Source organism: Phalacrocorax aristotelis, chromosome W (assembly GCF_949628215.1).
Source record: "Phalacrocorax aristotelis chromosome W, bGulAri2.1, whole genome shotgun sequence".
Classification (NCBI taxonomy): Eukaryota; Metazoa; Chordata; class Aves; order Suliformes; family Phalacrocoracidae; genus Phalacrocorax; species Phalacrocorax aristotelis.
The window spans coordinates 11,557,824-11,570,137 of record NC_134310.1 but is presented as its reverse complement, the minus strand read 5'-3'; the positions used below and the strand labels follow the sequence as shown (position 1 = coordinate 11,570,137).

Below are 12,314 nucleotides of genomic sequence, written 5' to 3'. Positions count from 1 at the left end.
TTACTCACAATAAATCTATGTTAAATATTGTAATTTAAAATGCCTCAACAACCCCAGCACTCCATATGTTGATATTGGTGCCATAGCTGAACCAGTGTTTAACAATGAGGGGAAATTTTAGTGAAGCAAAAGGAGCGAGATGTTATGTACCAGTTTCAATACTTCAGCACTTCTTGACTACCGGAGCAGCAGCCTCTCTTAAGCTGCTAATTTAGAAATTAACATGAGCCAAACTGATCATCAAAATTTAACAAACCATGCTAAATTCATACTGAATTGCCTCACTCCAGGAAAAGTTTCCTTCACTGCTTATAGAGGAAGAGCACTAAGATGATGCTTAGGCTCAGAACACTCTCTAAAGGAGACTTGATGGCATGCTAATGTAGATTTCAAGCCTAAGGGTATTTGGAAACTATAGTGTTTCCTAAAGGAAGTGGTTTTAGGACATCTGACAATCTCAATGGGGAAGAACAATTTTGCTTCATTAAGCACAGAGCTAGCATGTTCTTCTCTTCGGTTGCAAATCTAGCACTCATTCAGAAATACATTAGCATTCCTCAGACAAAACCAATACTTCAAGGAGCCGATTCAGAAGTAAACGTAATGGTTTGTCCTTGTAGACCAAGGAGACATATTACTTTAAGAAGGTACACAGAAGACAGAGGAATTTTAATAACACTTATTTTCATACAAGTGCAACTTAATTTCAATATATGTAAACTAAAAATATTGACATCATACAAGTGATATGCTGACTTCAACTTTTTAGTTCAAATATTAGTGTGAAGAAACTGAATGCTGACAAGCTTTTTGCCCCCCCCTTCCCCCCCCCTTTTTTTTTTTTAAGGTGGTACTTTAACACTGATCAATAAGCTTTGTTAATCAGAATAGTATTACCCTTAAAGATACTGCATCTTCCATTTTGCTTCACATTTTCTAGCTAAAAAGTTTCCCAAGCCCACTGGCTACGTACCCTGCCAAAAGCATAAAGAAACAATGCATACCTCTTTTTATCTCCCCACACACACTCCTTGTAAACATTCAGATTAAGACATATAATAACATAGCTACATCTTTCATATAGACTCTAACACTTTGTCAATCACCATTTTTTGTCCTGCTTTACTGAATAGAGTGAACTAATCCCAACAAGTAGAATTTCTATTCACCTTATTTAGAACTTTCTCACAGAAACCTCCCTTTTCGATAAAAATGCAGCATAAGAGCCACATCTGCTATAGTAAAACATAAGCTTAGCAGAATATGGAAAAAGTTGCTAATTGCTTCCATATAGCGCATCAATACTTCAACCTTTTTGAAATATCTCAGAGTATAGCCATGTCCAGTAGCAAGAAACAGCACATTACCTGTTTTTCTTCATACAAATTCATCGGTTTCTCAGTGTTCAGCTACAGAGCTAAATAGTGCTTGCTGTGCTAGCTCCTTGACAAACAGAAACACTCTGCTGGGTCTGACAGAGATCCCATGGCAGAAATTCAGTTAATTCATCCAGCAGTAGCTGGACATTCTGTTGGTGATACCACATACCAAAGCCATGAACGCACACAGGTGATGATGCAGATTACAAAGGATTTGATGCCCAGTTGTCAACACCTAATACTGTGTGCTGGTTTTGGCTGAGAAGGGGTTAATTCTCCTCACTGTGGAGGAATCGGGTACCTTTCCAGCTTCCCGCCCTCTGCCGCGTGGTGGGGGACTGGGAGGGGCAGGGCCATGGTGGGGGCAGCTGACCCCGACTGGCCAATGGCATGTTCATTCCATACCATGTGACACCATGACCAGTATATTAAGGGGGGGCAGTTTGCGGCTCGGAGCAGCTCGGCATCGGGTCAGTGGGCGGCTGCGTCACGTGCGGTTTGTTCCGGCAGTTCGTTCCCCTCCCCCCTCCCCCGGGGTTTTGCGCCTCTCGTTGTTCTCCTTTACATTGCATTTCTGTTGTTGTTTCTTTTAATTTTAATTATTAAACTTTTCTTATCCCAACCCACGAGCGTTACCCTTCTGATTCTCTCCCCCATCTACCGGTGGGGGAGTAAGCGAGCGACTGTGTGGGGCTGAGCTGCCGGCTAAACCACGACACACTGCCAACACAGCTATCACTACTTGACTTTGCAAGACATGCAAGACTAAATGGATCATCTTCTAACAGTTTAAGACTGGTAAAGCCTCAAGCTGAACTCTAGTCAATCTATCCAGATGTCAGACTTTGTATTCTTTAGCTTAACTTCATGTAAGCAGCTCATGTTTTTGTAAAAGGTAGCGGAAGGATTTTGATCTTGTACCCTATAAGCACCTGAGCTGAACTTATACTGGGGACTTAAACAGAAGTAACACAATCTAAGTTCTCTAATACAGTTTTTCAGGAAAATCGTATTACTTTCTTTGCCTAGTCTAACTCCTTGAAAAATGGCAGGGATAGTGAGGAAACAACATGCTGCCACGTAATACAAATCATAAAGCATCCCAACAGCTTAGAACATAGACTTTGTGGCTCATTGCCAGTAATTCTTTTTCAGGGACACCATAACTGGGAAGTCTGCTCTGAACTTCTATGCTGTTCTAGCAAAAAGTATAATTTCTACAGTGACTACTAGATATGCACATCCCTATTCTTGAAGTACACCTACTGCAATGCTGTTCTATCCTTTGCTATGATAGCATACCAACGTTTGCGCCCATTCAGCATTTCATCTAACAAGCATCTTTTCCCAGCATCACTCTAGGAACTGAAGATACAACTGTCACCATTCAGAATTCCACCTTCCTCATTCAGAAAAGATACTAGATTGTGCATTGACTTACAGAAGTAGTAAGTCAACTAGGCTCATAAACACAAACATGGGTGTAGCTGGAAGTCACCAGTGCTTCTTATTAATTTCCAAGAGTCTTGCATGAGTTCCTATAGTAGTCCAAGTTCTGGAAATGCAAGGCCATGACTAGAGCTTCTCCAGGAACCTCTCATTAGTATATATTTCACAGCATTTTAAGGCTCCTAAGCACTATAATAATTGACTGGGTGTGGCAAGTTGACCTTGGCTGGCTGCTGAGTACCCACCAAGCCACTCTCGCTCTCCCCCTCCTAAACAGGGCATTTACTCTGCTGCATAAATCAACAAGGTGACTTGTACTTTGGTGTTCTCTGCCATTAGCTCTTCTTGTGGTTCAGAACACAGTGACATGCTTTCCCCTCCTCTCATGCTGTTCCATGTTTAATAGAAAGACTTGTTGAAGGACCGACCTTCAGCATTTTTTTCTCTTCTTACTAACACTGGTTCTAAGGGAACAATGTTCAAGTATTAAGCCACATGTAAAAGCAAGAACATATTTTTAATTCTTCTTACTTAAAGAAGGTATAGAAACAGAAATGTCTCCTATACTCCAAAGAAACCAAACAACTTGGAAGTAGTGCCAAAAATCTTTCAGATCAGCCCCCCTCCCTAGTTCACTGCAAAGTTTCTTCCACCTTCCTGCCTTGATTCTTCATGAAGAATTAGAACAGAATAGAATAAACTATTTCAGTTGGAAGGAACCTACAACGATCTAATCCAACTGCCTGACTGGTTCAGGGCTGATCAAAAGTTAAAACATGTTATTAACGGCATTGTTCAAATGCCTCTTAAACGCTGACAGGCACGGGGCATCGACCACCTCTCTAGGAAGCCTGTTTGAGTGTTTGACCAGCCTCTCGGTAAGGAAGTGCTTCCTAATCACAGAATAGTTAGGGTTGGAAGGGACCTCTGGATATCATCTTGTCCAACCCCCCTGCTTGAGCAGGTACACCTAGAGCAGGGGGCACAGGACCACATCCAGGCAGGTTCTGAATGCCTCCAGGGAAGGAGACTCCACAACCTCTCTGGGCAGCCTGTTCCACTGCTCTGTCACCCTCACAGGAAAGAAGTTTTTCCTCATGTTCAGGTGGAACTTCCTGTGTTCCAACTCATGCCCACTACCCCTTGTCCTGCCCAACACCACTGAAAAGAGTCCGGCCCCATCCTCCTGACACTCACCCTTCAGATATTTCCAAACATTGATAAGATCCCCCCTCAGTCTTCTCTTGTCCAGGCTGATCAAACCCAGGTCTCTCAGCCTTTCCTCATAAGGGAGATGCTCCAGTCCCCTGATCATCTCGGTAGCTCTCCGCTGGACTCTCTCCAGTAGATCCCTATCCTTATTGAACTAGGGGGCCCAGAACTGGACACAGTACTCCAAATGTGGCCTCACTAGGGCAGAGTAGAGGGGGAGGATAACCTCCCTCTACCTACTGGCCACATTCCTTTTAATGCAGCCCAGAATACCGTTGGCCGCCTTGGCCACAAGGGCACATTGCTGGCTCAGGGTCAACTTGCTGTCCACCAGCACTCCCAGGTCCTTCTCAGCAGAGTCGCTTTCCAGCAGGTCAACCCCCAACCTGTACTGTCGCATAGCGTTGTTCCTCCCCAGGTGCGGGATTCTACACTTGCTCTTGTCAAATTTCATCAGGTTCCCCTCAGCCCAGCTCTCCAGCCTGTCCAGGTCTCGCTGAATGGCAGCACAGCCTTCTGGTGTATCAGCCACTCCTCCCAGTTTTGTATCATCAGCAAACTTGCTGAGGTTACACTCTATCCCATCATCCAGGTCATTGATGAATATATTGAACAGGACTGGACCCAGCACAGACCCCTGGGGAACACCACTAGTTACGGGCCTCTAACCAGACTCTGCCCTGTTGATCACAACCCTATGAGCTCTGTTGTTCAGCCAGTTCTCAATCCACCTCACTGTCCTCTCATCTAACCCACACTTCCTAAGCTTACCTATGAGGATGCTATGGGAGACAGCGTCAAAAGCCTTACTGAAGTCAAGGTAAACAACATCCACTGCTCTCCCTTCATCAAGTCTAAATCTCCCCTGGCACAGCTTTGAACCATTCCCATGCATGCTGTCACTGGATATCAGGGAGAAGAAATCAGCATCTCCCTCTCCACTTCCCTTCCTTAGGAAGCTGTAGAGCAATAAGGTCTCCCCTCAGCCTCCTTTTCTCCAAACTAGACTGTCATGGTTTTAGCTGGGATAGAGTTAATTTTTTTCACTGCAGCTGGCATAGTGCTGTGCTTTGGATTTAGTATGAAAATAGTGTTGATAATACACTGATGTTTTAGTTGTTGCTAAGTAGTGCTTATACTAGCCATGGACTTTTTTAGCTTTCCCATGCTCTGCCAGGTGCACAAGCAGCCAGGAGGGGATGTCTGTAATTCCCTGGGTCTTCCCTCATACCCTTCTTGTAAAGTGGAATACCATTGGCTACCTTCCAGTCAGCAGGGACCTCCCCATCTACAAAAGGTCTTGGGAGTCTGACTGAGAAGGATCCTGCCATAACATCCACTAGCTCCTTCAGTACTCTGGGATGAAACCCATCAGGTCCCATGGACTTATGAACATTCAGCTGATACAGTTGGCCCCTTACAATTTCAGCATCCACAAATGGAAAGTCACTGTTCCTGCACTGGTGGTCCTCTGACTCAGGGGACTGGGCAGCCCAAGCCCTATCAGTATTATTAAACACTGAGGCAAAAAATGCATTGAATGCCTCCACTTTTTCATAATCCCTATTAGTCAGGTGACCATCTTCAACAAGTATCGGTCCAATGTTTTCTTTAGACCTCTTCTTGCTATTAGCATACTTTAAAAAGCCCTTCCTGTTATCTGAAACAACACTGACCTGTTTCAAGTCTAATTGAGCTTTGGCCTTCTGTGCCTTCTCCCTGCATATAAGAACCACAGCTTTGCAATCTTCCTGCAAAGCCTGACCTTGCTTCCAGAGATTGTACAATTTCTTTTTCCTCTTGAGCTCCACGAGGGGTTCCCTGTTCAGCCAAGCTGGTCTTCTGCCCCACTTGCTTGACTTTTGGCACACTGGAATTGCCTGCTCCTATGCTTCTAAAAGGTGGAACACCTATAGTGCAACACCTCCACCTCGCCTGCCCTGCCTATCCCTCCTGAACAGCCTGTAGCCCTCCATCCAGCACTCCAGTCATGGGACTCATTCCACCAAGTCTAACTAATACCAATGATATCGTAGCTCTGGGAGCTGATCAGCGCTTCCAGTTTATCTTGTTTGTTTCTCCTACTGCATGCATTGGTGTACAAGCATTTCAGATACACTCCTGAGCACTCCGTGCTCCCAGGAGCAGTGTAAATGTTCCTACTAGGATTGCCACCCTCAGGCAATGCCATGCCAACCCTTGGCTTACCTACTGCAATCCTGTTGGTACCCCCTTCCCCCATCAATTCTAGTTTAAAGCTCTCTTGATCAGCCCCACCATCTTACACCCAAAGACCTGTTTTCCCCATCAGGACAGGTGGATCCTGTCAGGCCCCAACATACCTTGTACCTCAAAGGCTCTTCCTATGGTTTAAAATCCCAAAGTTTTGGCAGAGGCACCAGTCCTGGAGCCAGGTGTTGATATCCTGGGCTCACCTGTTTCTTCCGAGGTCTCCCCCCAATACTGAGAGGATTGAGGAAAATACTACCTGTGCTCCCAAATTTTTTAGCATTCTTCCCAGGGCCCTGAAGTCTCTCTTGATTGACCTCAGACTTTTTGTTGCGACATCATTTGTACCCGCATGAAAGAGCGGGAATGGATAGTAGTCTGAAGGTTGTACTAAGCTCTTAAGTCTTGTAGTGACATCACTAATTTGGGCCCCAGGGAGGCAACTTTCCTGAAAAGAGGGTCTGGTCTGCAAACTGATGCTTCCATTCTGCACAGGAGGGAATCACCAATAACCATAACTTGCTGTTGTTTCTTCTTGGTGCTGGTCTTAATGCAGGTTTTGTTGCAAGGGGTTTGTCTCTCTGATCTTGGCAAGACTGCTTGCACAGGTTCCTGCTCTTTCTCATTATGTGCTTCATCTACCTTACCCAGGGCCTCATAACTGTTCTGTAAGGGTATCTTAGAGAGTAAGGAGAGGTTTCTCTTACAGCTCTGTGCTATAACCTTCTTCCACTCCTCCTTATCCCTTGTAACACTGCCTTCCTCCTGGCACAAAGCAGATCCTGGACCTGTCTCTGTAGTGGCCACACTGAGTTGGCCTCTATGCATCATAGATGGCAGAGTACAGCTCCACTGATTGATCTCCCCCTCTAACTCTCAAATACTCCTCAGTCTGCTCACCTCCTCCTGCAGCTCAGCCACAAAGCAGAGCAGTTCATCAATCTGGTCACACCTCCCACACTCTTGCTTGCAATCACTTCCTACCTCCAGGAATATCCCTTCACACATCCCACAGCCAGAAACCTGGGTGGTTGCATGCTTGAACAGTAGCTTTGTCTGTACGGCTGCACTGGTTCTACTAGGTGCTAGAAGCTCAGGAAAAGCAGGGGGCACTGCTTTTTTGCCAGGTGGTCACCATGCTGCCACACACTATGTGCATGTCCTGCTGGGAATATATATACTGGTCTGCTGCAATCATCTGGGCTGATTGTTTTCACCTGCTTAAATCTATACTGCCAGGTACAGATTCTGCCCCTTGCTGTCTCTTCCAATCAGTAGGTCCAGGGTCAGTTGCTTGGGGAATGCCCCCTGTTTATATGAGCCTCTACTTAGAATCATAGAATCATTAAGGTTGGAAAAGACCCATAAGATCATCAAGTCCAACCGCTAACCTATCACTGCCAAGTCCACCACTAAACCATATCCTCAATCACCACGTCTACCCTTCTTTTCAATACCTCCAGGGATGGAGACTCCACCACCTCCCTGGGCAGCCTGTTCCAATGTTTGACAACCACTCTTTTCAGTGAAGAAGTTTTTCCCTAATATCCAACCTAAACTTCCCCTGGCACAGCTTGAGGCCATTTCCTCTCGTCCTATTGCTTGTTACTAGGGAGAAGAGACCGACCCCCGCCTCGCTACAACCTCCTCTCAGGTAGTTGTAGAGAGTGATAAGGTCCCCCCCTCAGCCTCCTCTACTCCAGACTAAACAACACCAGCTCCCTCAGCCACTCCTCATAAGACTTGTTCTCTAGACCCTTCACCAGCTTCGTTGCCCTTCTCTGGAGACTCTCCAGCAACTCTATGTCCCTCTTGTACTGAGGGGCCCAAAACTGAACACACTATTCAAGGTGTAGCCTCACCAGTGCCGAGTACAGGGGCACGGTTGCTTCCCTACTCCTGCTGGCCACACTATTCCTGATACAAGCCAGGATGCTGTTGGCCTTCTTGGCCACCTGGGCACACTGCTGGTTCATATTCAGCCAGCTGTCAACCAACACCCCCAGGTCCTTTTCCTCCAGGCAGCTCTCCAGCCACTCTTCCCCAAGCCTGTAGCGTTGCATGGGGTTGTTATGACCCAAGTGCAGGACCCGGCACTTAGCCTTGTTGAATCTCATACCGCTGGCCCCGGCCCATCAATCCAGCCTGTCCAGGTCCCTCTGTAGGGCCTTCCTGCCCTCCAGCAGATTGACACTTCCACCCAGCTGGGTGTCATCTGCAAACTTACTCAGGGTGCACTCAATCCCCTCATCCAGAGCATCAATGAAGATATTGAACAGGGCCGGCCCCAACACTGAGCCTTGGGGAACACCACTCGTGACCGGCCGCCAACTGGATTTGACTCCATTCACTACCACTCTCTGGGCTTGGCCGTCCAGCCAGATTTTAACCCAGCACAGAGTGCACTTGTCCAAGCCGTGAGCAGCCAGCTTCTCCAGGAGAATGCTGTGGGAGACAGTGTCAAAGGCCTTACTAAAGTCCAAGTAGACAATGTTCACAGCCTTCCCCTCATCCACTAAGCAGGTCACCTTATCATAGAAGGAGACCAGGTTAGTGAAGCAGGACCTCCCTTTCATAAACCCATGCTGGCTGAGCCCCATCCCCTGGTTGTCAAACACATGCCGCGTAATGGCATTCAAGATGATCTGCTCCATGACCTTTCCCGGCACAGAGGTCAGGCTGACAGGCCTGTAGTTCCCCAGATCCTCTTTCCGACCCTTCTTGTAGAGGGGCATCACATTCGCTAGTTTCCAGTCACCTGGGACCTCCCTGGTTGACCAGGACTGCTGATAAATGATGGAGAGTGGCTTGGCGAGCTCCTCTGCCAGCTCCCTCAGTATCCTCGGGTGGATCCCATCTGGCCCCATGGACTTGTGAACATCTAGGTGAAGGAGCAGGTCAGTGACTGCCACCTCTTCAACAACTGGGACATCATCCTGCATACCATCTCCATCTCCCAGCACATGTCCACATGTATCCTTCGTGGGGTTTTTAAATTATGAACCACACACCTTAATCCAAAGGTGTGTTGACTTAGAGGCTTTCAAAGAAAAATAGTGAGGTTTCTAAGAAACAAAATGTTTTCTAGATGCACAGAACATTCACAAGACTGGTTAGAAGGAATTTATAAAAGATAAATGACTTGCAATAAATTTTCCCATTTTATGACATTCAAACTTTTAGCACTGCACATTAACTTCTGGCTCCACAGCAAGCATACATCAGTCCTCTCTTCCCTATGAATCATGTAACACTTAGTGTTTATGACCATGCTGCCATTTAACCCTATTCCTCAGTACCAGGGAAGATTATGGAGCAATACATCTTGAGTGAGCTCACCAGGCAAGTGCAGGACAACCAGGGCATCAGGTGCAGTCAGCATGGCTTTCATGAAAGGCAGGTCCTGCCTGACCAACCTGATCTCCTTCTATGACAGGGTGACCCGCCTAGCGGATGAGGAAAAGGCTGTGGATGTTGTCTACCTATAATTCAGCAAAGCCTTTGACACTGTTTCCCACAGTATCCTCTCCTAGAGAAACTGGCGGCTCATGGCTTAGACAGGTGTACTCTTCGCTGGGTAAAAACTGTCTGGATGGCTGAGCCCAGAGAGTTGTGGTGAATGGAGCTAAATCCAGTTGGTGGACAGTCACGAGCAGGGTTCCCAACGGCTCAGTGTTGGGGTCAGTCCTGTTTAATATCTTTATCAACGATCTGGATGAGGGGATTGAGTGCACCCTCAATAAGTTTACAGATGACACCAATTTGGGCAGGAGTGTCGATCTGCTCAAGGATAGGAAGGCTCTGCAGAGGGACCTGGACAGGCTGGATTGATGGGCCGAGGACAATTATATGAGGTTTAACAAGGCCAAGTGCCGGGTCCTGCACTTTGGTCACAACAACCCCATGCAACGCTACAGGCTTGGGGAAGAGTGGCTGGAAAGCTGCCTGGAGGAAAAGGACCTGGGGGCGTTGGTTGACAGCTGGCTGAATATGAACCAGCAGTGTGCCCAGGTGGCCAAGAAGGCCAACAGCATCCTGGCTTGTATCAGGAATAGTGTGGCCAGCAGGAGTAGGGAAGCAACCGTGCCCCTGTACTCAGCACTGGTGAGGCTACACCTTGAATAGTGTGTTCAGTTTTGGGCCCCTCAGTACAAGAGGGACATAGAGTTGCTGGAGAGTCTCCAGAGAAGGGCAACAAAGCTGGTGAAGGGTTTGGAGAGCAGGTCTTATGAGGAGAGGTTGATGGAACTGGTGTTGTTTAGTCTGGAGTAGAGGAGGCTGAGGGGGATACTTTATCACTCTCTACAACTACCCGTGAGGAGGTTGTAGCGAGGTGGGTGTTGGTCTCTTCTCCCAAGTAACTAGCGATAGGACGAGAGGAAATGGCCTCAAGCTGCATCAGGGGAGGTTTAGATTGGATGTTAGGAAAAAATTCTTCACTGAAAGAGTGGTCAGGCACTGGAGCAGGCTGCCCAGGGAGGTGGTAGAGTCACCATCCCTGGAAGTGTTCAAAAAACGTGTAGATGTGGCACTTGAGGGCATGGTTTAGGAGACATGGTAGTTTTGGATTGATGGTTTGACTTGATGATCCTAGAGGTCTTTTCCAACCTTAATGATTCTATGGTTCTATGTAATATACAAGAATAACTTTCATCAGGGGACAAATCAGTTTCAACCATATATCTTAAATAGTGACTAGAACATTTAATTAATATATACTGTTACACAAATATTTTCACCTCATGAACAAGGAAAAGTAAAAAATTGAAGCCCAAGAAGAAATATCTAGAGACTTAAGTGATATATACATTTTCAAAAATATATTTATATATTTAAAATTGGCTATCCAAACTCTGGATTCTCAGAGCATAGATTTCAAAGTCATTACAAGGCAGGCTTAGGGCAAACATCTACTTGAGAATTACACATGAATGAGATATTTCTCTGCTCAAAGAGAGCTCTGAGAAGGAAAGCTGTATATTGGTATACGCAGCTGTTCTGAGCTTTAAATGCATATAGGAAGTAGCATAATGTGTATATAAGCATCCAATGTCGACAACATCTTAATGCAAAGATTTGCTATGGAAGTATCTCCAGAATTATAACACTGATGTTTAAATACGATATGATAGAAATGACTCAGGGAAAAGAAAACAGCAACTAAGAGAATTACTCCCTAGCCCTTGCCACCAGTCTTCCACATTCAGTACAGCCTACCACCCCTGCTGCATTAACATCCCCAACATCACTAGAAAACAACATTTTCCCCAAACTCTCACTGCTACAACTCTCACTACAACATATTGGGGGAAGGGGGTGTGTGTGCATGTAGTTTTGTTACACCTTTTGAATTGGAAGTTAATTTAGGAGTAACCCTTTTATCAGACTACTAGATATATATCTGATAAGTTTACTGTGTGCCAAAACACTTAACACAAAGAGAAAACAAACTTTTTATCACAGAGATAGGAACTTGCTATAATTTTTAGCATGCTATTTGGGGAAAAAAGCTCCGAAGTAGTGAAACAAAAATACAAGTTTTTAACTACTGCAAACAGCTCTAATATGAATTAAATTATTACTTACCAAAATCTACTCTTGTTAGTATGCACTGCATTGGATGGTCAGTTGTATGCCTTGTTGTTGTTGCACCACTTTCATAACAAGTTGCACACAAATCGTAGTCGTAACAAATTAAACACTTATATCTGCGACCTCGAAAATTTCCTTTTAAACATGCATCACAGCTGACACCTGTGAACAAAGAAAACTGGTTGAAAACGACAACCAAAACACAACATTGTTTTAATGATATAGATTTGTTGCTATTGCCCCCAACGACAAAAGGAATTCAGCTGAGAAGCTTTTATGTAGCTGATGCACAATAAGACTCAATTTTAAACATATTTATATCTTTAAGAAGGCAATAATCATCCAAAGTGAAAGTCAAACTCAAAGTAAAATAAAAACCAGTCAAGAACTCAAAATGATAATTGGTTAGGCTATAAATTCTTTTTAATCACTTTTTTCCCCTGTTCGTAAGCT

General features: G+C 45.4%; 1 protein-coding gene across 4 annotated transcripts in view; it reads right to left on the bottom strand.

Moving 5' to 3' along the window:
• The window catches only part of LOC142049498 (E3 ubiquitin-protein ligase KCMF1-like), a 55,648-nt gene that overhangs the window by 24,904 nt on the left and 18,430 nt on the right, over nucleotides 1-12,314 (bottom strand). For all 4 annotated transcript variants that reach the window (XM_075077263.1, XM_075077264.1, XM_075077265.1 and 1 more), the window contains one exon: nucleotides 11,856-12,023. In XM_075077263.1, the coding sequence (XP_074933364.1) occupies nucleotides 11,856-12,023 (168 nt within the window). The remainder of the gene's footprint in view (nucleotides 1-11,855; nucleotides 12,024-12,314) is intronic.